The sequence below is a fragment of the Scyliorhinus canicula genome, chromosome 2, assembly GCF_902713615.1.
Source record: "Scyliorhinus canicula chromosome 2, sScyCan1.1, whole genome shotgun sequence".
Lineage (NCBI taxonomy): Eukaryota > Metazoa > Chordata > Chondrichthyes > Carcharhiniformes > Scyliorhinidae > Scyliorhinus > Scyliorhinus canicula.
The window spans coordinates 85,526,881-85,552,008 of record NC_052147.1 but is presented as its reverse complement, the minus strand read 5'-3'; the positions used below and the strand labels follow the sequence as shown (position 1 = coordinate 85,552,008).

The window sequence follows — 25,128 nt, the reverse complement described above, 5'->3', positions numbered from 1 at the left end:
AAGTCTTATTTTTGCACAATTACAAACTAAAAACATGTTTGCTTGAATCTTAAATCTTTCTTGAGAAATGTGCCAAAGACTGACTGTGGATTATGCAATCAGTCTCCTGGTGCAAGTAACTGCTTGAATAGTTATGGAAATTATTTAGCAACATCCATGTATCAGCAAAAGTGAAGCAACCACAATATGTGTGGGCTGTTGCTGAAATGTTTTAAGTGATCAAACCATAGAATTTACAGTGCAGAAGGAGGCCATTCGGCCCATCGAGTCTGCACCGGCTCCTGGAAAGAGGACCCGACCCAAGGTTAACACCTCCACCCTATCCCCATAACCCAGTAACCCCACCCAACACTAAGGGCAATTTTGGACACTAAGGGCAATTTATCATGGCCAATCCATCTAACCTGCACATCTTTGGACTGTGGGAGGAAACCGGAGCACCCGGAGGAAACCCACGCACACACGGGGAGGATGTGCAGACTCCACACAGACAGTGACCCAAGCCAGAATCGAACCTGGGATCCTGGAGCTGTGAAGCGATTGTGTAATAAGAGGGCAGTTGATTTAGATAAATGTTTATCAGTAAGCAATCATAATCTCAAAAATATAGTTTTAGAACCTTGTAATTCTTATAGTGCAGAAGGAGGCCATTCGGTCCATCGAGTCTTCACCGACCCGTGAAAGATCACCCTACCTCGGCCCACTCGCCCGCCCGATTCCCGTAACTCCTATCCTGCACTCTTTGGTTCTGTTTTACTTCAGAAGGCAGCAGGGTAGCATGGTGGTTAGCATAAATGCTTCACAGCTCCAGGGTCCCAGGTTCGATTCCCAGCTGGGTCACTGTCTGTGTGGAGTCTGCACGTCCTCCCCCTGTGTGCGTGGGTTTCTTCCGGGTGCTCCGGTTTCCTCCCACAGTCCAAAGATGTGCGGGTTAGGTGGATTGGCCATGCTAAATTGCCCGTAGTGTCCTAATAAAAAAAGTAAGGTTAAGGGGGGGATACGTGGGTTTGAGTAGGGTGGTCATGGCTCGGCACAACATTGAGGGCCGAAGGGCCTGTTCTGTGCTGTACTGTTCTATGTTCTATGTTCTAAAACCCAGACTCCATATGTAGGTCACGATACTTTTTCAGCCTCTTTTCCCTGTTTCAGTGCGAGTAATGTCAAGTTGTGCAAATTTCCATACACTGTTCCCCCAACTTTTTTAGTTGGAATAGTTTTGCTCCTGTCGGAAATTCTTTGCATCGGATTTTCTCACCTCTGTTATGCTGCATCTGTAAATGTTTTCCATTAATGTTTTTATTACGAGGATGTAAGGAATAGCATGGTGCAAACCCAAAAACTGACAAAGCGGAGATTGAAACCCTATTTAACATTATAATGTAGTTCATGGTGTCTGGTGGTGGTATACTTTTTGAAGCCGACTTTATAGGTTAATTTCTTCCAATAATATATTACAGGCTGATCAAACTTCCAGTTAATAAAAATTGTTCCAGTTAGCAATCTTCTTAATATTCTTGAACGCATTATTAATTGAAAATCCAGATAGTATTTGATCAATTGGCAAATGACCATCCTTTTTGTTTTAACAGGGGGATAATCATTGTCTTGTTTTCTCTTGTTATCTCTTGTTCTACATCTGTGCTTCATTGGGCATGCACATTCTCACTTCCTTAATGGAATTGTTTCACTTGATGATCTTGTAAGAGTTACAAATCCAGAACCGTCTCTGAAATCTCCACATCTTCAGAGTGTTATGATCTCTCTTGACACTGCTAACTTTATTAAAAAAAATAGATTTGAGCTTCCAATTACTAGTTTAAAAAAAAATCTTTCATGGGATATGGGTGTCACTTGCAAGGCGCTTATCTTATTTTTCAAAGTTTCCTAAATCCAGTACCAGCTTGTCGCAATGATTCTTTTTGCTTCCAGCCATGCCAGGACAAATCTCTTGAAATCTTCAACTGGAGATAGTGTCCCGCCACACCTTGCTGTGGTAGCTCGTGAAGTAAAACAACCTCTTCGCTCTGCTGACCACAGGAAATTGCTGTTTGCATGAGATTTGTTAATTTTTAGGGAAGCCTATAACCTAATCTTAAATATGGCTTCTGCTAACCTCTTTCATAGATTCATAGATACACAGAAAATAGGAGGAGGCCTTTTGGCCCTTCGAGCCTGCTCTGCCATTCATCCAACTCAATAGCCTAATCCTGCTTTCGCCCCATAGCCTTTGATCCCATTCTCCCCAAGTGCTATATCCAGCCGCCTCTTGAATATATTCAATGATTTAGCATCAACTACTTCCTGTGGTAATGAAGTCCACAGGCTCACCACTCTTTGGGTAAAGAAATGTCTCCTCATCTCTGTCCGAAATGGTTCACCCTGAATCCTCAAACTGTGACCCCTGTTATGAATACACCCTCATTGGTAACATCTTCCACATACGGCCACGGCACTAACAGCCAGGACAGGCATCCAGTGCCACAAGAAGGTCAATGACTTAGTCTGGGCAGCCAGGGTGAGGAAACCCCCCCCCCCCCCCCCCCCCCCCACTCCCTCGCCCATGAGGGAGACACAGTCTCCCACAGTCCAAAGATGTGCGGGTTAGGTGGATTGGCCATGCTAAATTGCCCGTAGTGTCCTAAAAAGTAAGGTTGGGGTGGGGGGGGGGGGGGGGTTGTTGGGTTACGGGTATAGGGTGGATACGTGGGTTTGAGTAGGGTGATAATTTTGCTCGGCACAACATCGAGGGCCGAAGGGCCTGTTCTGTGCTGTACTGTTCTGTGTTCTATGTTCTATGATGGGCGGGATAACCGTACCGGAAACCGACATGGCTGCACCCACCCATGCAGGCTGCAGTGACAGGATGGGGTGTGAACCGATGTCACACACACCCGCTGGTCCGCATGTATAATTCTGCCTAACCCTGCTGCCCTTCATCCCCCCCCCACCCCCCACCAGGGGTCCACCTGAATTGCGCACTCTCACCTTTCACGATGAGAGGGCCGTGGACCAAGCAGGCAGATCCGAGGACCAGGAGGTTGCGGAGGTCGGGGGCGCACCACCAAGTGAGACCCCCAACTGCCTTTCCCCCATCCCCCCCTCCCACCCTTTCCGTCCTCCCCTTTTCCCCCATCCCCGCTCCCTCCCACCTTTTCCCTCTTCCCCTTTCCCCCATCCCCGCTCTCCCCCCCCCCCCCCCCCCCCCCCCCCCCCCCATACCCTCTCCCACCCTTTCCCTCATCCTCCCCCTCCCCGGCACTCACACTCACCTCACCCCCACTCCCTGGCACTCCCCCTCACCCACCCCTCCCCGGCACACCCTCACCACCCCTCCTCCCCTGCACTCACCCTCATCCTCCCCCTCCCCGGCACTCCCACTCAGCTCACACTCCCCACTCCCCGGCACTCACCCTCACCTCACACCCACCCCCCAGCACTCACCCTCCAAGGCACACACACAGTTGCAGCACGGTAGCATAGTGGTTAGCACAATTGCTTCACAGCTTCAGGGTCCCCGGTTCGATTCCCAGCTTGGGTCACTGTCTGTGCAGTGTCTGCACGTTCTCCCCCTGTGTGCGTGCGTTTCCTCCGGGTGCTCCAGTTTCCTCCCGCACTCCCAAGATGTGCAGGTTAGGTGGATTGGCCATGATAAATTGCCCTTAGTGTCCAAAATTGCCCTTAGTGTTGGTGGGGTTACTGGGTTATGGGCATAGGGTGGGGGTGTGGGCTTGGGTAGCGTGCTCTATCCAAAAGCCGGTGCAGACCCGACGGGCCGAATAGCCGCCTTCTGCACTGCAAATTCTATCGGGCAGCACGGTAGCATTGTGGATAGCACAATCGCTTCACAGCTCCAGGGTCCCAGGTTCGATACCCGGCTTGGGTCACTGTCTGTGCGGAGGCTGCACATCCTCCCCGTGTGTTCGTGGGTTTCCTCCGGGTGCTCCGGTTTCCTCCCACAGTCCAAAGATGTGCAGGTTAGGTGGATTGGCCATGATAAATTGCCCTTAGTGTCCAAAATTGTCCTTAGTGTTGGGTGGGGTTAGTGGGTTATGGGGATAGGGTGGCGGTGTTGACCTTTGGTAGGGTGCCTTTTCCAAGAGTCGGTGCAGACTCGATGGGCTGAATGGTCTCCTTCTGCACTGTAAAATTCTATGAATCACCCCTCCCGGCACTCTTTCCCACCCTCCCCCCACTCCCAGAGCCGCTCCAAGCCGACGACTACTTTGCGTTAAATAGGTGGTTTGATTTATGCCGGCGTGACCCATGGTCATGTCGACAGGACTTCGGCCCATCCGGCCCCGAGAATCGGAGCAGCCCCAGGGCCCATAGTGTCGCGCTGGTCCTCGCTATTCTGCGAGGTGCGCGGAGCGATTCCTGTCAGCGCAAATTTTTGTCTGCCGGAGAATATTGCGGGCGGCATCAGCGCCGTGGGGCAGGATTCACGCTGCGCCGTGGGGCAGGATTCACGCCGCGCCCCGGCGATTCTCCGACCCAGCTGGGGGTTGGAGAATCCCGCCCTTGGTATCTAATCACAGGAAGTTCAGAGACTGCTGCTATTGTATCCAAGCATAAGTGTTTTACACCTTCTCACGAAAACAGCTTAAGCCTTCCTTGGAACTCTAACAATCAAGCCACCCGAGCTTACTGTCAGGCAGACTTCAGAATAGGTCACATGACCCCATTTATTTACCCTAAATTTGAAGCTACAGTCGCAAATATGATCTTATAAACCTCATAATTCTGGCAAAAGACATCAATCTTTGCCAGGATAATGCAGCCTGACTTCATCATGTGAACTGTTAAATCCCTTGCTGAGAGGTATGACTATGTGTTGCTTTACAACATTGCCTAGTGCTATGAAATGGTAGTCTCAGCATCAAAGTACCAGCGAGCCGAGTTTGATTTATTAATTAAGGTTAAATACCACTAGCTACTGTGGTATGATTTGAATCCATGTTTGCAGAGCATTCACATCGGATCTCTGGATTACTAGTTCAGTGACATTACTGCTTTGCTACTGCCTCCTCAATTGATAGAAAGAACAGGGTGAGAGCATACAAGCTAAATGGTATTATTTTAAAGGGGGTGCAAGAACAGAGTCATGTGTTTGTACACAAATTATTGAAATTGACATGACGTGTACAAAGCAGTTAATGAAGCAAAAGGACACTGAGCTTTATGAATAGGGAGACTAGGTGCAAGTGCACCTATATGAAACACGAGTGCAGCCCTCACTGGAATATTCAGTCCAATTATGCACGCCACACTTAAGAAAGAATGTGAAGGCTAATGAAAGAAGGTTGGCATACTCTCATTATCTCCATTGCCTCTGGTCCTCCAGCAACATTCTTCAGCGATACCTTCAAGTGCCTCAAGACTCACCAGTATATATTTGCATTATCTCTGACTGTATATCCTCTCCCTTCTATGCGCATACCTTCTCCTGCTTTCTATTGGTGGCAGAAAGTTCAGCATCTTTGACTGGCCTTGTTATTTGGCCTTATTACCTTTAAACCATGCCTTCTGCTCAAGTATGCCTGAAACCTATCTATCGGAAAAAGTTTATGATCATCACTTTATAACTCACCTCTGCTCCTTTTTAAAAAAAAAAAGTGTTGTGGGATATTTTTCTGTTAAAGATGGTAATCATGAACTTCCGGTGGCGGCTATGGAGTAGTAAGTCACACATTTGGTGGCTCCCGCTCTGGTTGGAATTTTGGACCTTTTCCCCCAGACTTTTTTCTGGTTTTAAATGGAAAATTTGTAGGCTGAGGCAATTGGGCACTGTTTCCTCGCATTGGTTTATGGAGAAAAGGATCAGAAGTGCACGAAAGGGCAGAAACAAGAAGTCAGTAACGAGCTGTGTTGAAGCTGCAACGGGAGACAGTATGGCCAAGGGACGGACCCCTGGGGTGGCAGTGCAGTGACCAATGGACCCAGTGATGCAGGCTATCCAGGGTGGTTTCGCCAGACAGAAGTGGTAATGCCTGGGCCCGATCAAAGAATCAATTGATCGTTTAGAGAGCAGACTGGACGCCCAGGACTGGGCGATTCAGAAGGTGGAAAAGGCGCTGCTGGAACAACAGGAGCACCAAACAGCAGTGGAGCTGGAGGTGTGGATGCTTTGGGAACAGAAGAAAAGGCTCCTGGAGAAGGTGGAAGACCTTGAGAACCTAAGAATTGTCGGGCTCCAGGAGGAAGCTGAAGGAGCAGATGCTGGAGCATATGTGGCGGGTATGTGCGAAACGTTGCCGGGGGAGGGGGCATTCCCCCGACTGCTGGAGGTGGACAGGATGTACCAGACACTTGCCAGGAAGCCACAGGTGGGGGACCCTCCGAGGGCAATGGTGGTGAGATTCCACAGGTTCCTGGATAAGAAATGTATTCTGCGGTAGGCCAAGCGCACGCGGAGTTGCAAGTGGGACAACAGCATCCTGCGGGTGTACCAGGACCTGAGCGAGGAGGTGGTGAGGAAGAGGGCAGGCTTCAACCAAGTCAAGGCGATTTTCTTTAAGAAGCAGGTGAAGTTTGGTTTGCTGTATCCGGCGTGTTTTTGGGTTACGCATGAGGACCAAAATCACTATTTTGAGTCGCCCGATGAGGCACTGGATTTTGCAAAAAGGAAAGGTTTGGTGGGAGTTTGATAACTTTTGGACTCGGTGACAATATGTTGGCCTATATTGGGCCCTTTTTCCTTTTCTGTGGGGGCTTTCATTTGTTTTTCGTTTCTCACCCTTGGTTTTTTGGTGGGGTATTTTTTTCAGTTGTTAAATTCAGTTGCTATGCCTTCTCGTATTGTTTTGTGTCATTCTTTTTTGGAGCTCTGTTTAGGGGAAAAGGAAAGTGTGTGGGGTGGGGGCGGGAAGCCGATCTTCCGTTTCGTTTGGACAATGTTCCTTTTGTGTTTAATCTTGTGTGTTTTTACTGATGTACACTTTTGTGGGATGGAGACGGGCCTGTCTGGGTTATGGTGGGTGATGCTTTTGTTTTTTTGTGTTTTCTTGTTGCTGGGTGTTTGTTTGAGGATTGTTGGATGAGGGAATTTGTTTACAGGAGTAGGGCGAGGGAACAATAGGTGGGAGACTTCTTGGCGACAGAGGCGGGGGCCACTATGCTAGCTGGGTGAGCTACCTCATGGAAGCACAGTGGGGTTGTGTATATGCTTAGTTTATTAGCTGGGTTGGGATTTAGAGTAGTGTTGTTGGGGGGGGGGGGGGGGGAGGTGGAATGGGTTCTGCTGACGTAGGGGGGACTTTGGTGGAAGGTCACTGAGGGGGTTGGGGTGGAGGAAGCCATGGGGTGGGCCGGTGGAAGTGCGCCGCATGGGCTAGAGGCGGGCTCAAGAAAGGGGAGGGCTGACCGGTGGGTGGGGGAGGGGGCACCTTGTCCGCCTACTAGGCGGGTCACCTGGAATGTCCGTGGGCTAAATGGGCCGGTAAAGAGGGCTCGTGTGTTTGAGCACCTGAGGAGACTGAAGGCGAACGTGATGATGCTGCAGGAGACACATGTTAAAGTACTGGGTCAGGTTGAGGAAAGGTTGGGTTAGTCAGATTTTCCACTTGGGGCTGGAGCCAAAGACAAGAGGGGCTGCAATTCTGATTAACAAGCAGGTGGCATTTGAGGTGGGGAGGATAGTCTCGGGATGTGGGAGGTCGATATATCATGGTTAGTGACAAGCTGCAGGGGATGAAGGTAGCGCTGGTCAATGTATATGCACCAAATTGGGATGATGGGGATTTTATAAAGAGGGTGCTAGGGAAGGTTCCGGACCTGGATTCGCACAGGCTGATTATGGGTGGGGATTTCAACACAGTTATTGATCCAGGCCTGGACCGGTCATGCTTGAGAACGGGCAAGGTGCCAGCAATGGCAAAGGAGCTGAAAGGGTTCATGGAGCACATGAGGGGGGTGGTTCCATGGAGATTTAGGCAGCCGATGGCCAAGGAATTTCCTTTTTTCTCCCACGTGCACAAGGTGTATTCCCGGATAGATTTCTTTGTTGTGGGTTTCCTTGTTGGCGGGGGTGGTGGACACTAAGTATTTGGTGATTACGATCTTGGACCATGCTCCACACTGGGAGAATCTGCAGGTCAGTATGGATAGCAAGCAGCGCGCACAATGGAGGTTAAATGTGGGGCTGTTGGCGGACGAAGCAGTGTGCGAGAGGCTGAGGAAGTGCATGCTGAACTACCTGCAGGTAAATGATACGGGGAAGGTCTCCGCAGCGGTGGTCTGGGAAGCGCTGAAGGCAGTGGTGAGAGAAGAGATGATCTCGATCCATGCTCACAGGAACAGGACAGATAGGGCAGAAACGGACCGACTCGTAAAAGAGATTCTACGAATTGATAGGCTCCAGAGGTAGGGCTTTTAAGGGAACGCCGGAGGCTGCAGGCGGAATTTGGTTTGTTAACAACCGGGAGGGCAGTGGAACAGCTCAGAAAGGCGAAGGGAGTGATTTACGAACATGATAGGCCAGCAGGATGCTTGCACAGCAGCTCAGAAAGAGGGAGGCAGCTAGGGAAATAGGGAAAGTTGTTGACGGGGATGGGAACTTAGTTGGGGACTCGGGGGTGAGCAAGATCTTTCGGGACTTTTACAGCAGGTTGTACAGGTCGGAACCCCTTGGGGGGCCGGAGGAGATGAGGCATTTTTTGGATGGGCTGACTTTCCCGAAGGTGGATGGGGAGCTGGTGGAAGGGCTGGGGGCCCCGATTTGGCTGGAGGAGATAGTGGAGGGTTTGAAGTCCCCGGGCCGGATGGGTACCAAGTTGAGTTCTATAAAAAGTTCTCCTGAATATTGGGGCCGGTGCTGATGAAGGTCTTTAACGAGGCCAAGGAAAGAGGGGTTCGGCCCCAGACGATGTCACAGGCCATGATCTCGCTCATTCTGAAAAGGGACAAGGACCCAGAGCTGTGTGGTTCTTATAGGCCGATTTCCTTGCTCAACGTAGATGGCAAACTTCTGGCCAAAATTCTGGCCTTTAGGATTGAGGACTGTGTACCGGACGTTATAGAGGAGGACCAGATATGGTTCATTAAGGGAAGGCAGCTAGTGGCCAATGTAAGAAGGCTGCTAAATGTGATCATGATGCCCCTGGAAAGTAGGGAAGTTGAAGTGGTGGTTGCGATGGACACGGAAAAAGCCTTCGACCAGGTAGAGAGCGATTACCTATGGGAGGTGCTGGAGCGGTTCGGGTTTGGAAGGGGCTTTGTTGACTGGGTTAGGTTGCTGTACCGGGCTCCGGTTGCTAGTGTACGGACAAACAGAACGACTTCGGACTATTTCAGGCTACACCGGGGGACGAGACAGAGATGTCCCCTCTCCCCACTGCTGTTTGTGCTGGTGACAGAGCCGCTGGCAATTGCTCTGAGTGTCTTGAGGGGCTGGAAGGGGTTGGTCCGGGGGAGGGGGGTGGAGCACAGAGTTTGCTGTTTGCAGATGACTTGCTGTTGTCTGTCTCAGACCCAATGAAGGGGATGGAGGAAATTATGGGAAACTTAGGGGAATTCGGCCGGTTTTCGGGGTATAAGCTTAATATGGGGCAGAGCGAGTTGTTTCTGGTTCAGGCGAGAGGTCAGGAGAGGCGACTGGGGGAACTGCGGTTCAGAGTGGTAGGGGACAGTTTCAGGTACTTGGGTATCCAGGTGGCGAGGGATTGGGACAGGCTATATAAATTGAACTTGTCCCGGCTGGTGGACCAGATGAAAGAGGATTTCCGGAGATGGGATGCACTCCCGTTGTCTCTAGTGGGTAGGATGCAGTCGGTAAAAATAACGGTCCTCCCGAGGTTCCTTTTAGTTTTCCAGTGCCTACCCATCTTCATCCCGCGGTCCTTTTTTGAGTGGATCAATAAGATTATCATGGGCTTTGTGTGGGGGGGGGCATGCCCCCGCCAGTGAAGAGGGCAATGCTCGAGTGGAGTCGGGGGGATGGAGGGCTGGCGCTGCCGAATTTCAGCAATTACTACTGGGCGGCTAACATAGCCATGGTGAGGAGGTGGCTGGTGGGCGGTGAGCCGGTGTGGGTGCGCGTGGAGGCGGCTTCTTGTAAGGGCACTAGTTTGGGGGCGCCCCTGCCGTTCCTGCCAGCGTGGTACTCCACCAGTCCAGTGGTGGTGGCGGCCCTGAGAGTCTGAGGGCATGGAGGAGACATGTGGGAGCAGAGGGAGCATCGGTGTGATCCCTAATCTGCGACAACCATCGGTTTGCCTCGGGGAGGATGGACGGGGGTTCCGAATTTGGTGGAGAGCGGAGATTGAGAGGATGGGGGAACCTGTTCTTGGAAGGAAGCTTCACGAGTATGAGGGCACTGGAGGCGAACTTTGCATTGGCTGGGGGAAATGAATTCCGATATTTACAGGTACGGGACTTTCTGCAGAAGCAGGTACCAACCTTCCCACTCCTGCCGCTAAGGGGGATTCAGGATAGGGTGGTCTCTGGAGGATGGGTAGGAGAGAGGAACGTCTCGGACATAGGAGCTTATGGGTTCGGACGAGGCGCAGACCGAGGAGCTGAAGTGAAAGTGGGAGGAGGAGCTGGGGGGAGAGATAGAGGAGGGATAGAGAGGCTGATGTTCTGGGCTTTGCTTCCCTGGTAGCCCGGATGTGTACATTGCTGGCATGGAGGGACTCGAAGCCCCCGAAATCGAAGATCTGGCTTTCAGACATGGCAGGCTTCCACTGCCTGGAGAAAATTAAGTTCGCCATGAGAGGGCGGAGGCTTTAGGAAGGGTCAGTGCTACAGCAACATGTGCCAGGCTCAGCCTGATACAATTTAAGGTTGTTCACCGGGCTCACACGACAATGGCCCGGATGAACAGGTTCTTTGGGGTGGAGGCTAGGTGTGCGGGAGGGCCAGCGAACAATGTCCATATGTTCTCGGCATGTACAAAACTGAGGGGATTTTGGCAGGTGTTTGCTGACACCATGTCCAATGTATTAAATATGAGGGTGGCAATGAGTCCCTAGGTGGCGATTTTTGGGGTATCGCAGGACCCGGGAATCCAGGAGGAGAGAGAGGCGGATGTTCTGGTCTTGGCTTCCCTGAGGCGTCATGTGGCACAGTGGTTAGCACTGCTGACTACAGTGCTGAGGACCCCTGGTAGCCCAGAGGCGTATATTGCTGCCATGGAGGGACTCAAAGCCCCCAAAATCGGAGACCTGGCGTTCGGACATGGCAGGCTTCCTCTGCCTGGAGAAAATGAAGTACGCCATGAGAGGATCTCAGCTGGGGTTCGCCCAGAGGTGGCAACCATTCGTCGACTTCCCCGCAGGGAACTAATCAAAGAACAAACAACAAAGAAAATTACAGCACAGGAACAGGCCCTCCCAGCCGCGCCGATCCAGATCCTTCATGTAAACCTGTTGCCTATTTTCCAAGGTCTACTATTCTCTGTTCCCCACCCGTTCATATATCTGTCTAAATGCTTCTTAAATGATGCTATCATACCCGCCTCTACCACCTCCGCTGGCAAAGCATTCCAGGAACCCACCACCCTCTGCGTAAAAAACTTTCCACGCACATCTCCCTTAAACTTTTCCCCCCTCACCTTGAAATCGTGACCCCTTGTAATTGACACCCCCACTCTTGGAAAAAGCTTGTTGCGATCCACCCTGTCCATACCGCTCATAATTTTGTACACCTCAATCAGGTCTCCCTTCAACCTCCGTCTTTCCAATGAAAACAATCCTAATCTACTCAACCTTTCTTCATAGCTAGCACCCTCAATACCAGGCAACATCCTGGTGAACCTCCTCTGCACCCTCTCTAAAGCATCCACATCCTTCTGGTAATATGGCGACCAGAACTGCACGCAGTATTCCAAATGTGGCGTAACTAAAGTCCGATCCAACTGTAACATGACCTGCTGACTCTTGTACTCAAGCATGCTGTATGCCTTCTTGACCACTCTATCGACCTGCGTTGCCACCTTCAGGGTACAATGGACCTGAACTCCCAGATCTCTCTGTACATCAATTTTCACCAGGACTCTTCCATTGACCATATAGCCTGCTCTTGAGTAGATCTTCCAAAATGTATCACCTCACATTTGCCTGGATTGAACTCCATCTGCCATTTCTCTGCCCAACTCTCCAAGCTATCTATATTTTGCTGTATTCTCTGACAGTCCGCCTCGCTGTCTACAACTCCACCAATCTTAGTATCATCTGCAAACTTGCTCATCAGACCACTTATACCTTCGTCCAGATCATTTATGTATATCACAAACAACAGTGGTCCAAGCACGGATCCCTGTGGAACACCACTAGTCACCTTTCTCCATTTTGAGACACTCCCTTCCACCACTACTCTCTGTCTCCTGTTGCCCAGCCAGTTCTTTATCCATCTAGCTAGTACACCCTGAACCCCATACGACTTCACTTTTTCCATCAACCTGCCATGGGAAACTTTATCAAATGCTTTACTGAAGTCCATGTATATGACATCTACAGCCCTTCCCTCATCAATTAACTTTGTCACTTCCTCAAAGAATTCTATTAGGTTTGTAAGACATGACCTTCCCTGGACAAAACCATGCTGCCTATCACTGATAAGTCTATTTTCTTCCAAATGTGAATAGATCCTATCCCTCAGTATCTTCTCCAACAGTATGCCTACCACTGACGTGAAGCTCACAGGTCTATAATTCCCTGGATTATCCCTGCTACCCTTCTTAAACAAAGGGACAACATTAGCAATTCTCCAGTCCTCCGGGACCTCACCAGTGCTCAAGGATGCTGCAAAGATATCTGTTAAGGCCCCAGCTATTCCGTCCCTCGCTTCCCTCAGTAACCTGGGATAGATCCCATCCGGACCTGGGGACTTGTCCACCTTAATGCCTTTTAGAATACCCAAAACCTCCCCCTTCCTTATGCCGACATGACCTAGAGCAGGGGTGGGCAAACTTTTCCGTGCAAGGGCCACATTCAGAAATTCACAATTTTAAAGGGCCTCATAGTATATTAAGTAAAATAATTAATATTTTAAATAGCCAAAATAAAAGGTCTTTAAAGAAAAAAAAGCACATTTATTTGAAAAACAAAGTAACTCAGTAAGTAACAGAAGAATGTCAATGAGAATGATGCATCTGACTGCAGTCATTTACCAGTTTGTTGAAATCAGGTGTCAAGTTGCTTGTGCTGATCCTTAACACTGACAGAAGCACAGCCTAGCCGAGTCAACGATAAAAACGCGCGTAGTGGGGTGGATGAGTGGGGCTGCCTTATTGGTCGGTTTAGTTGGGTGTGCGACCAATAGGAGTCCAGGTTACAAACAATAATAAGGCTTATTGTTTGTAACCTGGACTCCTATTGGTCGCACACCCAACTAAACCGACCAATGAGACAGCCCCACTCATCCACCCCACTACGCGCGTTTTTATGCGGCCCGCCAATGAGGTGCCCGGAATCATATTATTGAATTTTATTATTGAATAAGCACATTTACTTCAGCGGCCTTTCCCCGGCGGCTTTTCAAAAATGCCGGTTATGATTCCGGGCACCTCATTGGCGGGCCGCATAAAAACCTTTGTCGGGCCGCATGCGGCCCGCGGGCCGTAGTTTGCCCACCCCTGACCTAGAGTATTTAAACATCCATCCCTAGCCTCAACATCCATCATGTCCCCCTCCTTGGTGAATACCGATGCAAAGTACTCATTAAGAAGCTCACTCATTTCCTCTGACTCCACGCATAAATTCCCTCTTTTGTCTTTGAGTGGGCCAATCCTTTCTCTAGTTACCCTCTTGCTCCTTATATATGAATAAAAGGCTTTGGGATTTTCCTTAACCCTGTTAGCCAAAGATATTTCATGTACCCTTTTAGCCCTCTTTATTGCGCGTGGAGAAACGGGGGAGCGGGTTAGGTTAGCGTAGGTTAGGAGAGTAAGCGATGGTAAGACCTGTGGGAGAGGGTGGTGGAATTTGCACTATGTTTATATTTTCCTTGTTTTGTATATTGTTGATTTTGTTGCTGTTAAAATGCCAATGAAATACCTCAATAAAACTTTTATTTAAAAAAAAAGATGGTAATCACATTAAAGTTGCTGTTGTATTATTTGCAAAGTGTTTGTCATTTGTAATGTTGGTATCATTTCAGATATAAGGTAACAGTTGACTTGTGTTTTGTTAGTTTTGCAGTATTATTTCAGATCGAGGTCCGTTGATGTGATTCTCAATCTTTAAAAAAAATTTCTGTCTTATGCCAAATAGAATAACACATTATGTATAGAAAATGTTGTCCATTCTCAGTGGAAATTTTTTATCTCTAGCTTCAGTGGATGTAATTGTGACCATATCAATGGTGGTTGTGGAGTTTGTTTCCCATTTTGAAGACTCCTGTCCTGGTTAAGCCATTCTTGCCAAGATATCTTGAACTCAATCATGAAGCATTTAGTACTTGTTTTCTGCACTGAAATGGTATGATGTAAACAATGGCATTTCCCCATAGTGTTTTTCCCCATAGAACCTTAGTTTAAAAAAAAATTTAGAGTACCCAATTATTCTTTTTCCAATTAAGGGGCAATTTAGTGTGGCCAATCAACCTCACCTGCAAATCTTTGGGTTGTGGGGGTGATACCCACACAGACACGGGGAGAATGTGCAAACTTCATATGGACAGTGACCCAGGGCTGGGATTCGAACCTAGGTCCTCAGTGCTGTAGGCAGCAGTGCTAACCACTGTGCCACATGACACCCCTCATAGAACCTAAGTTAGGCCGTGCTTGGATTGTAGTTTTCAATTCTGGTCGTTACACTACCAGAAGGATGGGATGCTTTGGAGAGGGAACATTACCGGGATGTTGTCTGGTATGAAGGGCATTAGCTATGATGAGAGGTTGGATAAACCGGTTTGTTCTCACTGGAACGATAGAGGTTGAGGGGTGACCTGATCGAAGTCTACAAAACTGAGGGGTATGGACAGAATTGATAGTCAGAAGCTATTTGCCAGGGTGGAAGAGTCAATTACTAGGGGACATAGGTTTAAGATGCGATGGGCAAAGTTTTAGAGGAGATGTGCAATCAAAGTTTTTTTTTTTACACACAGAAGGTAGTGGGTGACTGGAACCCGCTGCCAGAAGAGGTGATGGAAGCAGGTGATTGTACGATCGTACGATAGTGACGTTTAAGGGGCATCTTGACAGATACATGAATAGGATGGGAATAGGTGAATATGGACCCTGGATGTGTAGAAGATTTTAAGTTAGATGGACAGCATGGTCGGTGGAGGGCTGAAAGGCCTGTTCCTGTGCTGTACATTTTTTTGTTCTTTGTTTTCCCATTTGAGCTGTGGAGAAATACTCTAGTCTCCTCAGTAATAAGGTAAGGAACCGATCCTGTCCTCTTGCATCAGTATGCTAGTCCATGGCCATAGGGAGCCATGTGGGCCCCTGACAGCACGTCTCAATCCCACATCCTGAAACAAAGAAGATTGTGTTGGAAAGTTTTAACAACAGGATTAGTCTCGTTGCTCATCAGTTTACATTTTGAGATTAAAGACAAGTGAACAAATAAGGACAGCAAATGTAAAGTGAACAAGATGAGCATTTTGGAAATATATCTTGTAACCACAGCTGTTGCAGTTGGTGACTTTATGATCTCCTCTGCACCCTTTCAAGTGCTCTCACATCCCTTCTAAAAAGTGGATTCCAGAACTGCACACAATACTCCAGCTGTGGCCTCACCAACATTTTATGTAGCTCCAGTGTAATCTCCCTGCTCTTGAATCCTATGCCTCGGCTAATAAAAGCAAATATACTATATGCCCTTTTAACCACTGTATCCATCTGCTCTGCTCCCTTAAGGGACTGGCGTACATGCACACCCAGGTCCTACTGATCCTCCGTTCTTCCCAGGGTCCTGCCGTTTATCATGTATTCCATTGCCTCATTTGTCCTGTTCAAGTGCATCACCTCACTCTTATCTGAATTGAATTCCATTTGCCACTGATCAGCCCATCTGACCATCCTGTCAAGATCCTCCTGTAATCTAATGCTATCCTCCTCACTATTTACCACCCCAACAATTTTTGTATCATCCTCAAAATTAATGATCAACGCTCCTACATACATAGAACATAGAACAGTACAGCACAGAACAGGCCCTTCGGCCCTCGATGTTGTGCCGAGCAATAATCACCCTACTCAAACCCATGTATCCACCCTATACCCGTAACCCAACAACCCCCCCCCCCACCTTACTTTTTAGGACACTACGGGCAATTTAGCATGGCCAATCCACCTAACCCGCACATCTTTGGACTAAATCAGGGGCTGGTTTAGCACACTGGGCTAAATCGCTGGCTTTTAAAGCAGACCAAGGTAGGCCAGCAGCACGGTTCAATTCCCGTACCAGCCTCCCGAACAGGCGCTGGAATGTGGCGACTAGGGGCTTTTCACAGTAACTTCATTTGAAGCCTACTTGTGACAATAAGCTATTTTCACTTTTTCAAATCATTGATATAAATCTCAAAAAGCAAGGCCTCCAACACTGATACCTGCAATGACCCTTGGACGCAGGCTTCCAGTCAGAAAAACACCCCTTCGCTATCACCCTCTGCTTTCCGTCACTCAGCCAATTCTGAGTCCAATTTTCCAAATTTCCTTGGATTCTATGGGTTCTTCCTTCGCTATTCTACTATTGTTAAATTATCAGACTGCTTATCCAATTCCTGGATCAGCATAAATTTTCTCCAACTATATAGTTTTTGGTTCCTGCTATAAACTTTACAAAATTATAAGGTATGGACAGGGTGGATAGCAACAAGCTTTTTCCAAGAGTGGGGGTGTCAGTTACAAGGGGTCATGATTTCAAGGTGAGAGGGGGAAAGTTTAAGGGAGACGTGCGTGGAAAGCTTTTTACGCAGAGGGTGGTGGGTGCCTGGAACGCTTTACCAGCGGAGGTGGTAGAGGCGGGCACGATAGCATCATTTAAGAGGCATCTAGACAGGTATATGAACGGGCGGGAACAGAGGGAGGTAGACTGTGGAAAATAGGAGACGGGTTTAGATAAAGGATCTGGATCGGCGCAGGCTGGGAGGGCCGAAGGGCCTGTTCCTGTGCTGTAATTTTCTTTGTTCTTTGTTCCCTAGCTACCTACCCTGCCCTGTTCACTGGCGACAGTCGGAGACTAAATCTGTCTGTTTGCAATCTTGGTGTCACGTCTGACTCTGAGATGTGCTTCTGATCACATACTCGCATCATTACTAAGACCACATGTTTCTACCTCTGACATCACCTGACTTTTCCCTGCGTCATCAAATCTGCTGTTGAAACCCTCATTCACGCTTCCGTTACCTCTGGATTTGATTATTCCAACTCACTCCTGGCTATCCTCCCACATTCTGTGAATTGGAGGTCATCCAAAACTCTGCTGCCTGTGCCCTTACTCGCACTAAAACTAGATTGTCTCCTGGTCAAGCAACACCTTGATTTTAAAATTCTCATTGTTGTTTTCCAATTCCTCCATGGCATCGCCCCTCCCCACCTCTTTAATCTCCTCCAGGCTGTGCCTTCAGTTGCTGAGGCCCTAATACAAATACCTTCCCTTCACCCCTCCGCCTCGCAACCACATTTTGCTTAAAACTTGCATGTTTGACCAAGCTTTTGATCATTTGGTCTAATACCTTCTTACCATATTTTGTTTTATCATGCCCAGTGCAGTGCTTTTATTATTCTAAAAATACCCTCCAATTATTTATTTGTATAAAAGCTCTGACAATCTGTCTTAGTTTATATGGCTAGTTTACCTACATTTTATTTATTCACCCTTTTTACTTATGCATTAACAGCAGGCTAATCAGCTCTTGAATCATCACAACTAAATCCAACCCTATGCATGCCCAAAGTTCACATCCATAGTTTTCATCGTGGGCCAGGATATCGTAAGGAGCAGCTGGATGCACCACAACTATTGAGATTTGAGCCCACAGGAGAATGTTGGCTCATTTAACTCTTAACCAATTAAGGGCAGCAGGGTAGCATGGTGGTTAGCATAAATGCTTCACAGCTCCAGGGTCCCAGGTTCGATTCCCGGCTGGGTCACTGTCTGTGTGGAGTCTGCACGTCCTCCCCCTGTGTGCGTGGGTTTCCTCCGGGTGCTCCGGTTTCCTCCCACAGTCCAAAGATGTGCGGGTTAGGTGGATTGGCCATGCTAAATTGCCCGTAGTGTCCTAATAAATGTAAGGTTAAGGGGGGGGTTGTTGGGTTACGGGTATAGGGTGGATACGTGGGTTTGAGTAGGGTGATCATGGCTCGGCACAACATTGAGGGCTGAAGGGCCTGTTCTGTGCTGTACTGTTCTATGTTCTATGTTCTATAAGGGGTTTGTGGTGATTTTATCTTAAATTAAATTTGCTGGAATCTGGTTGGAATATGTTGGAGGCTGATCTAAACTTTGACTTTTATTTTCCTTTTGCAGTACTTGGGCCACGTGGAGGTAGACGAATCTCGAGGGATGCACATCTGTGAGGAAGCTGTAAAGAGACTGAAATCTGTATGTATCTACATGTTTTAAAAAACATAACTTTTTAAAATACACACTGAACCTGCAAATGCTGACTTTATGTTGCTTTATAATCTAAAGCAAGGAACGGACTAAAACAGAAATACGGGGTGGGATTTACCGACCAACGCACCGCATGGTTTTTGGCGGATTTCCCATTGACTGCACCCCTCGTTGCCAGGAAACCCGTGTGCCATCGGTGGGATCTGAATATCCCGCCGGCGTGAACAGACAGTAAATTCCGCCCCCTAAATTGGACCTAGCCAAGGAAAATGCAATCAAAGTTCGACAGGAAAAACTGTAAGGAAGAAATGTTTCAGTTATAGGCTAGGTACATTAGAAAGGCAAACAGTCGGAAAACTAAAGCTTGGGCTTCTTGGATGATGGGGGAGGACACCAAATATGATGAAATGAAAGAAACACAGAGGGTGTAGGTTGCATTCGAGGTGAATTCTTCAAATGAGAACCAGACCTAATACAACAAGTTGAGAGGGAAAGTGAAGAATAAAGTATAACTGGCAAAGACAAGATCTGGGAATAGAATGGTAGGGGAGATGATGATGTAGTAGTAACGTCATAGAACATAGAACAGTACAGCACAGAACAGGCCCTTCGGCCCTCAATGTTGTGCCGAGCAATGATCACCCCACGTAACCCATATCCCAACAATCCCCCCATTAACCTTACACTACGGGCAATTTAGAATGGCCAATCCACCTAACCCGCACATCTTTGGACTGTGGGAGGAAACCGGAGCACCCGGAGGAAACCCACGCACACACAGGGAGGACGTGCAGACTCCACACAGACAGTGACCCAGCCGGGAATCGAACCTGGGACCCTGGAGCTGTGAAGCATTGATGCTAACCACCATGCTACCGTGAGGCCCCGTCACTGGACTAGTAATCTGGATGTCCAAGCTAATGTTCTGGCGACATGGGTTCAAATCCCACCATGGCAGCTGGTGGAATTTAAATTCAATTGAGAAATCTGGAATATAAAACTAGTCTCAATAACGGTGACAATAGCAACTAGCATTCATTGTTGCAAAAGCCCATCTGGTTCACTCATGTCCTTTAGGAAAGGAAATCTGCCACTTTACCTGATCTGGCCTATGTGTGACTCCAGACCCACAGCAATGTGGTTGAATCTTGCCTGCCCTCTGTAATAGCCTGGCAAAGCTATTAAAAAGGGTAATTAAAAATGGGCATTAAATACTGACGTCACGCCCACATAAAAGAACAAGGGAAGAAAAGTTAACATGAACGATAACCTAAAAATGTTCTCCTGACACATAAATAACGTAAATGGGTAGCAAGAGGCGAGGCTGTTAGGGACAAGGAAGGTGATGTATGCTTAGAGGTGCAGGGCAAGGCTAGACTACTTAATGACTGTTTTATTGTCTATGCTGTCAAAATAGCTGTAAAAACAGGGATGACAAAGCTAACGGATGGGTGAAATTTGATAGGCAGGATCCATTGGAAAGGCAGCCAAGCTTACAGTGGATAGGTTACCTGGTCCGGATGGCTTACATCTCAAGTAACTAAGGGAAATGGGGTTAGAGATAACTGAAAGGTTGGCATGATCTTGCAATTTCCCTAGGCGGCTGTAGGTAGCAGAGTAGCGCTGTGTAAGGACATTCCGAGTAACTACAGACCAGTCAATTTAACATAATGGTGGGTAAGCTTTTGAAGCATTATTCAGGGTAAAACTAACAGGCACTTGTGTTGAGTTAATTAGGGAGAGGCAACACAGATTTGTAAAAGGCATATGGTCTTGACTAATCTAATTGCATTTGTTGACGAATAACAAGAGAAGATTGATGAAGAGTATGCGATGGATTTTGTCTATATGGAGTTGTAAAAAGCATTTGACAAAGTATCACATGGAAAGTCGGTTAAAATAATTGAGACTCGTGGAACAGGAGGATTTAAAAAAAATAACAATAAAAATTGGTTTAAGGACAGGTCATATCGAATTGTGGTAAATTATTATTTTAGACCGGAGGATGGCTGTTGTGGTCCCCGAGTGTCGGTGCTAGGATTAGTGCTTTTGAAGTGTTCATGAATGAATTGGATATTGGAATACAGAGTAAGATTTCAAAATTTGCTGATGATACTGAACTTGGAAATATGGCTGACATTGAGGATGATACCAATCACTGCAACAGGATGTGTAGTACCAGAATGGGCAGACAAGTAACAGACATCGTTTAATAAAGAGAAGTGTGGGGTAATGCATTTTGGCAGAAAGGACAGGGGGGACTTTTCCTTTTCTTGCAGAGGCTAGACACACCTGCCAAAAAGTCAAGTGCCCCTTTGGCAGCTGTTTTCCAGTTTTCCAGTTTAGAATATGATTGGCAAAGATCTGGGAGCATAACGCTGACTTCCTCGGCCAGATGCCTAATCTGCCAAGCCCCAGGAAGATTAGTGAGAAATAGACTACATTGTTTTAGTTACTTTGATTTAGAAAGGGACTGATAGTTTGTCTTCAGTGTTATTTTGAATATGGGTATTCATTTTATCCAGTGACATGGTATGATGTAAAACTTTATTTACTTGGAAAACATGACATGTTATGTATACTTCAGTGTGCATGGGTGTTGAATTACAACAATGAGTAGAGCCTCATTGTTTCTGTTTAAAATATGTACAAGCTACAAATCATACCAATTCATAAACACTGCTTAAACATTTTGGAAATGTTTAAATTTGGTGTGAAATATATTGAGATGTTTCTGTATCCTGGTTTGGAAATCGTTTTAATAACAAAATCATAACCTCCCGTGGATACACTGTATCAAGCCCAGTTAATACTTCACATAAACTGTAAGGCCAAAATCAGCAATTCAGCTAGCAGCAGAATGCCAACTTGTTGATAATCTAAACAAAGCTTTGTAACTTTTCTTTTATCATTGTGAGATTTGAAGTTGACAATGTTAGATGAGTGATGTTGTGCTTAATTTGCAGAATGTGTGATTTTCTTTTAGCACAGACATGTTGCTTATTGACAGGGTCGGCCTGGTGGCATAGTGGTTAGCACTGCTGTGTGACAGCACCAGGGGCCCGGGTTGAATTCTGAAATCGGGTATCTCTGTGTGGAGTTTGGACTTTCTCCCCATATCTGCGTGGGTTTCCTCCAGGCATTAAACTTTCCTCCCACAGTCCAAAGATGTGGATTGGCCATGCTAAAATTGCCCCTTTGTGTCCAAAAGGTTAGGTGGGGTACTGTGTTTCAGGGACAGGGTGCGGACCTGACCCTAGATGGGGTGCTCTTTCAGAGGCTGAATGGCCTCCTTCTGCACTGTAAGGATTCTATGATTCTCCATAGTTCAAACTACGTTTCTGATCTGTAATTCAGACAACTGCAGATGACAAGGATGAAGGAGTAGAGTGATTTAGATTTGGAGATGACACCAAGTTAGGAGGTGAAGTGATTTTAGTAGATGGAAACAGGAAATTAACAAGGGACATATGGACTAAATGAATAGGCAAAGGTACAGCAGATTGTGTTTAACATTGAGAAATATGATACTATTATAATAATATTTTACACTTGGGATAGAAAAGAATCAAATCAGAATATTTTAATTGTGAGAGCCCAAGAGCTGTGGATAGCAGAGATTTAAGTGTCCGTATTCACAGATTCACTGAAGCTAGTTGACAGATGGATAAAAATAATAATAAAAGGGCTGCACAGTGGTTAGCACTGTTGCCTGACTGCACCAAGGACCTGGGTTCAATACAGGCCTCGGGTCATTGTCTGTGTGGAGTTTGCGCTTTCTCCCCGTGTTTCCTCCCACAGTCGAAAATTGTGCAGGTTAAGTGGATTGGTCATGCTAAATTGACCCATAATATCCAAAAGGTTAGATGGGTTGCGGGGATAGGGTGGGGGCATGGACCGAAGTAGGGTGCTCTTTCCAGGGGTCGGTGCAGACTCGATGGGCCGGGTGGCCTCCTTCTGCACTGTAGGGATTCTATGTCTAATGTAATGTAATATTGACCGTTATCGCAAGGGGCATTGAATACAATTGGAAGGAAGTGATACTTCATTTGTACAGAGCTTTGGCCTGACCCCATCTCGAGTACTGTGTTCAGTTCTGGGCACCACAACTCAAAAATAATGTATTTTTCTTCGGAGAAACCTAAAGGGTTAAGTTAACAGGCTACATAAATCTTCCTTGATGTCCTTTTGAGTTTAGAAAATGAGGGGTAATCCAGTCGAGTTTTTCAAAATGATTAAGGGATTTAGTGGGCACGTACAGCACAACTATTTCCCCTCATGAGGGAATTCAGAACAAGTGGGCATGATCAAAAAATTAGAGTTTAGGTCATTTAAGGGTGCAATTAGGCAACATTGCATCATTTGCCCTGTAATGTCCAAGACAGAGGTTGATAGATTATTGTTTTGGTCTGAATATTGTTCCAGTACTGGACTAGACCCCCAATTTATTGGAAAACCAGATGCAAAACCCTAACAATTTTTTCATTTGTAAACTGAGGAAGGAAAACTCACCACTGGAAGTGATTCCACTGACAAATAAGGATCTTTTGTAATAAAACAAACTTTATTATTAACACAGGATTAACCCATTAACATTAAAGAAAAAATAGCTTTTCAATTAACAATTAAACATTTCTTAGAAAAATGAAGAAAGGAATTTCAACTTCCTTCCCCATTTAATTCTGAAGCTTCAATTAAGCAAAATCCACACACAGGTTAAATGCCACTTATTGATAAAGTTAACACTTAGTGGATTACAGATTTATTCACAAAGTCCTTGGTGGGAAGCTGTCAGAAGTCAGTCTGAGAAACACAGCACTTTTCCTCAGAACCCAGAGCAGAAAACAAACACGGGGCAAAGCTGAAAGACAAAACTATAACAGACCCAGCCCTCCCATGAGGGACATCACACCCTGCCTAGCTGTTAACCCCATAATCATCGCTTCAGCAGACATATAATCTGGATAATTTATCCTAAGTTTTTTTTAATCACATTACTGCAGCAGACATATAATACAATATATATAAATATTTTCTACATTCATCACAGCATCAAGGGATATGGAACAAAGGTGGGCTAATGAGTTTGAGGCACGGAACTACCAACTATTACTGCTTCTATGATGCAACTGCCATCAATGCCATTGGAGGTAGAAAAAATGGTAGGTTCTCTACTGAAGGAAAAAATAGATAAACATCTCCTCCTCTTTCTCCTAGTTGTCTGATTAACTCAAAGACAGAAAGTGGATAGCCAGGGGTAAATGGTAGCTATTGCATAAATTAGATGGAGAGTGAGCTCCCACAGAAGCAGTGCTGGGATCACTATTGTTAACAATGTGTGGCACAGTGGTTAGCACTGGGATGGCGGCGCTGAGGACCCGGATTCGAATCCTGGCCCTGGGTCACTATCGGTGTGGAGTTTGCACATTCTCCCCATGTCTGCGTGGGTTTCACCCCCACAACCCCAAAGATGTGCTGGTTAGGTGGATTGGCCACACTAAGTTGCCCCATCTTGAAACCCATCGTGCAAGGAAAGCCCAGCTTCTGTTGCGAAACGACAGACTTCCTACCGAAACTTAGCACCCATGGACCAGTTGAACCAGGAACATTCCTCGTCACAATGGACGTCTCGGCACTCTACACCAGCATCCCCCATGACCACGGCATTGCTGCCTCAGTACTCAACACCGACAACTGCCAAACACCAGACGCAATTCTGCAACTCATCCGCTTCATTCTGGATCACGTCTTCACCTTCGACAAGTTCTTCGTCCAGACGCACGGAACAGCATGGGGTCCAAATTCGCACCTCAATCCGCCAACATCTTCATGCACAAGTTTGAACAAGACCTCCTCACCGCACAGGACCTTCAACCGACGTTATACACCAGATACATCGATGACATTTTTTTCCTTCGGATCCAAGGTGAAGAATCACTGAAACGACTACACGATGACATCAATAAGTTCCATCCCACCATCAGACTCACCATGGACTACTCTCCAAAATCAGTTGCATTCTTGGACACACTCCTCTCCATCAAGGACGGTCACCTCAGCACTTCGCTTTACTGCAAGCCCACGGATAACCTCACGATGCTCCACTTCTCCAGCTTACACCCTAAACACAATTAAAGAAGCCATCCTTATGGACAAGCCCTCCGTATACACAGGATCTGCTCAGACGAGGAGGAGCGTAACAGAGATCTACAGACGCTGAAGGATTCCCTCATACAAACGGGATATGGCGCTCGACTCATCGATCGACAGTTCTAACGCGCCACAGCAAAAACCGCACCGACCTCTTTTGAAGACAAACATGGGACACAACCGACAGAGTACCCTTCGTCGTCCAGTACTTTCCCGGAGCGGAGAAACTACGACATCTTATTTGCAGCCTTCAACACGTCATCGATGAAGGTGAACATCTTTCCAAGGTCATCCCCACACCCCCACTACTTGCCTTCAAACAACCGCACAACCTCAAACAAACCATTGTTTGCAGCAAACTACCCAGCCTTCAGAACAGCGACCACGACACCACACAACCCTGCCATGGCAATCTCTACAAGACGTGCCAGAAGCGTGGTACATTGGCGAGACCATGCAGACGCTGCGACAACGAATG

General features: G+C 47.1%; 1 protein-coding gene across 11 annotated transcripts in view; it reads left to right on the top strand.

The window, feature by feature from the left end:
* Positions 1–25,128, top strand: part of numb (NUMB endocytic adaptor protein) — a 289,476-nt gene that overhangs the window by 161,457 nt on the left and 102,891 nt on the right. For all 11 annotated transcript variants that reach the window (XM_038781913.1, XM_038781896.1, XM_038781860.1 and 8 more), the window contains exon 3: positions 18,414–18,488. In XM_038781913.1, coding sequence (XP_038637841.1) covers positions 18,414–18,488 — 75 coding nt within the window. The remainder of the gene's footprint in view (positions 1–18,413; positions 18,489–25,128) is intronic.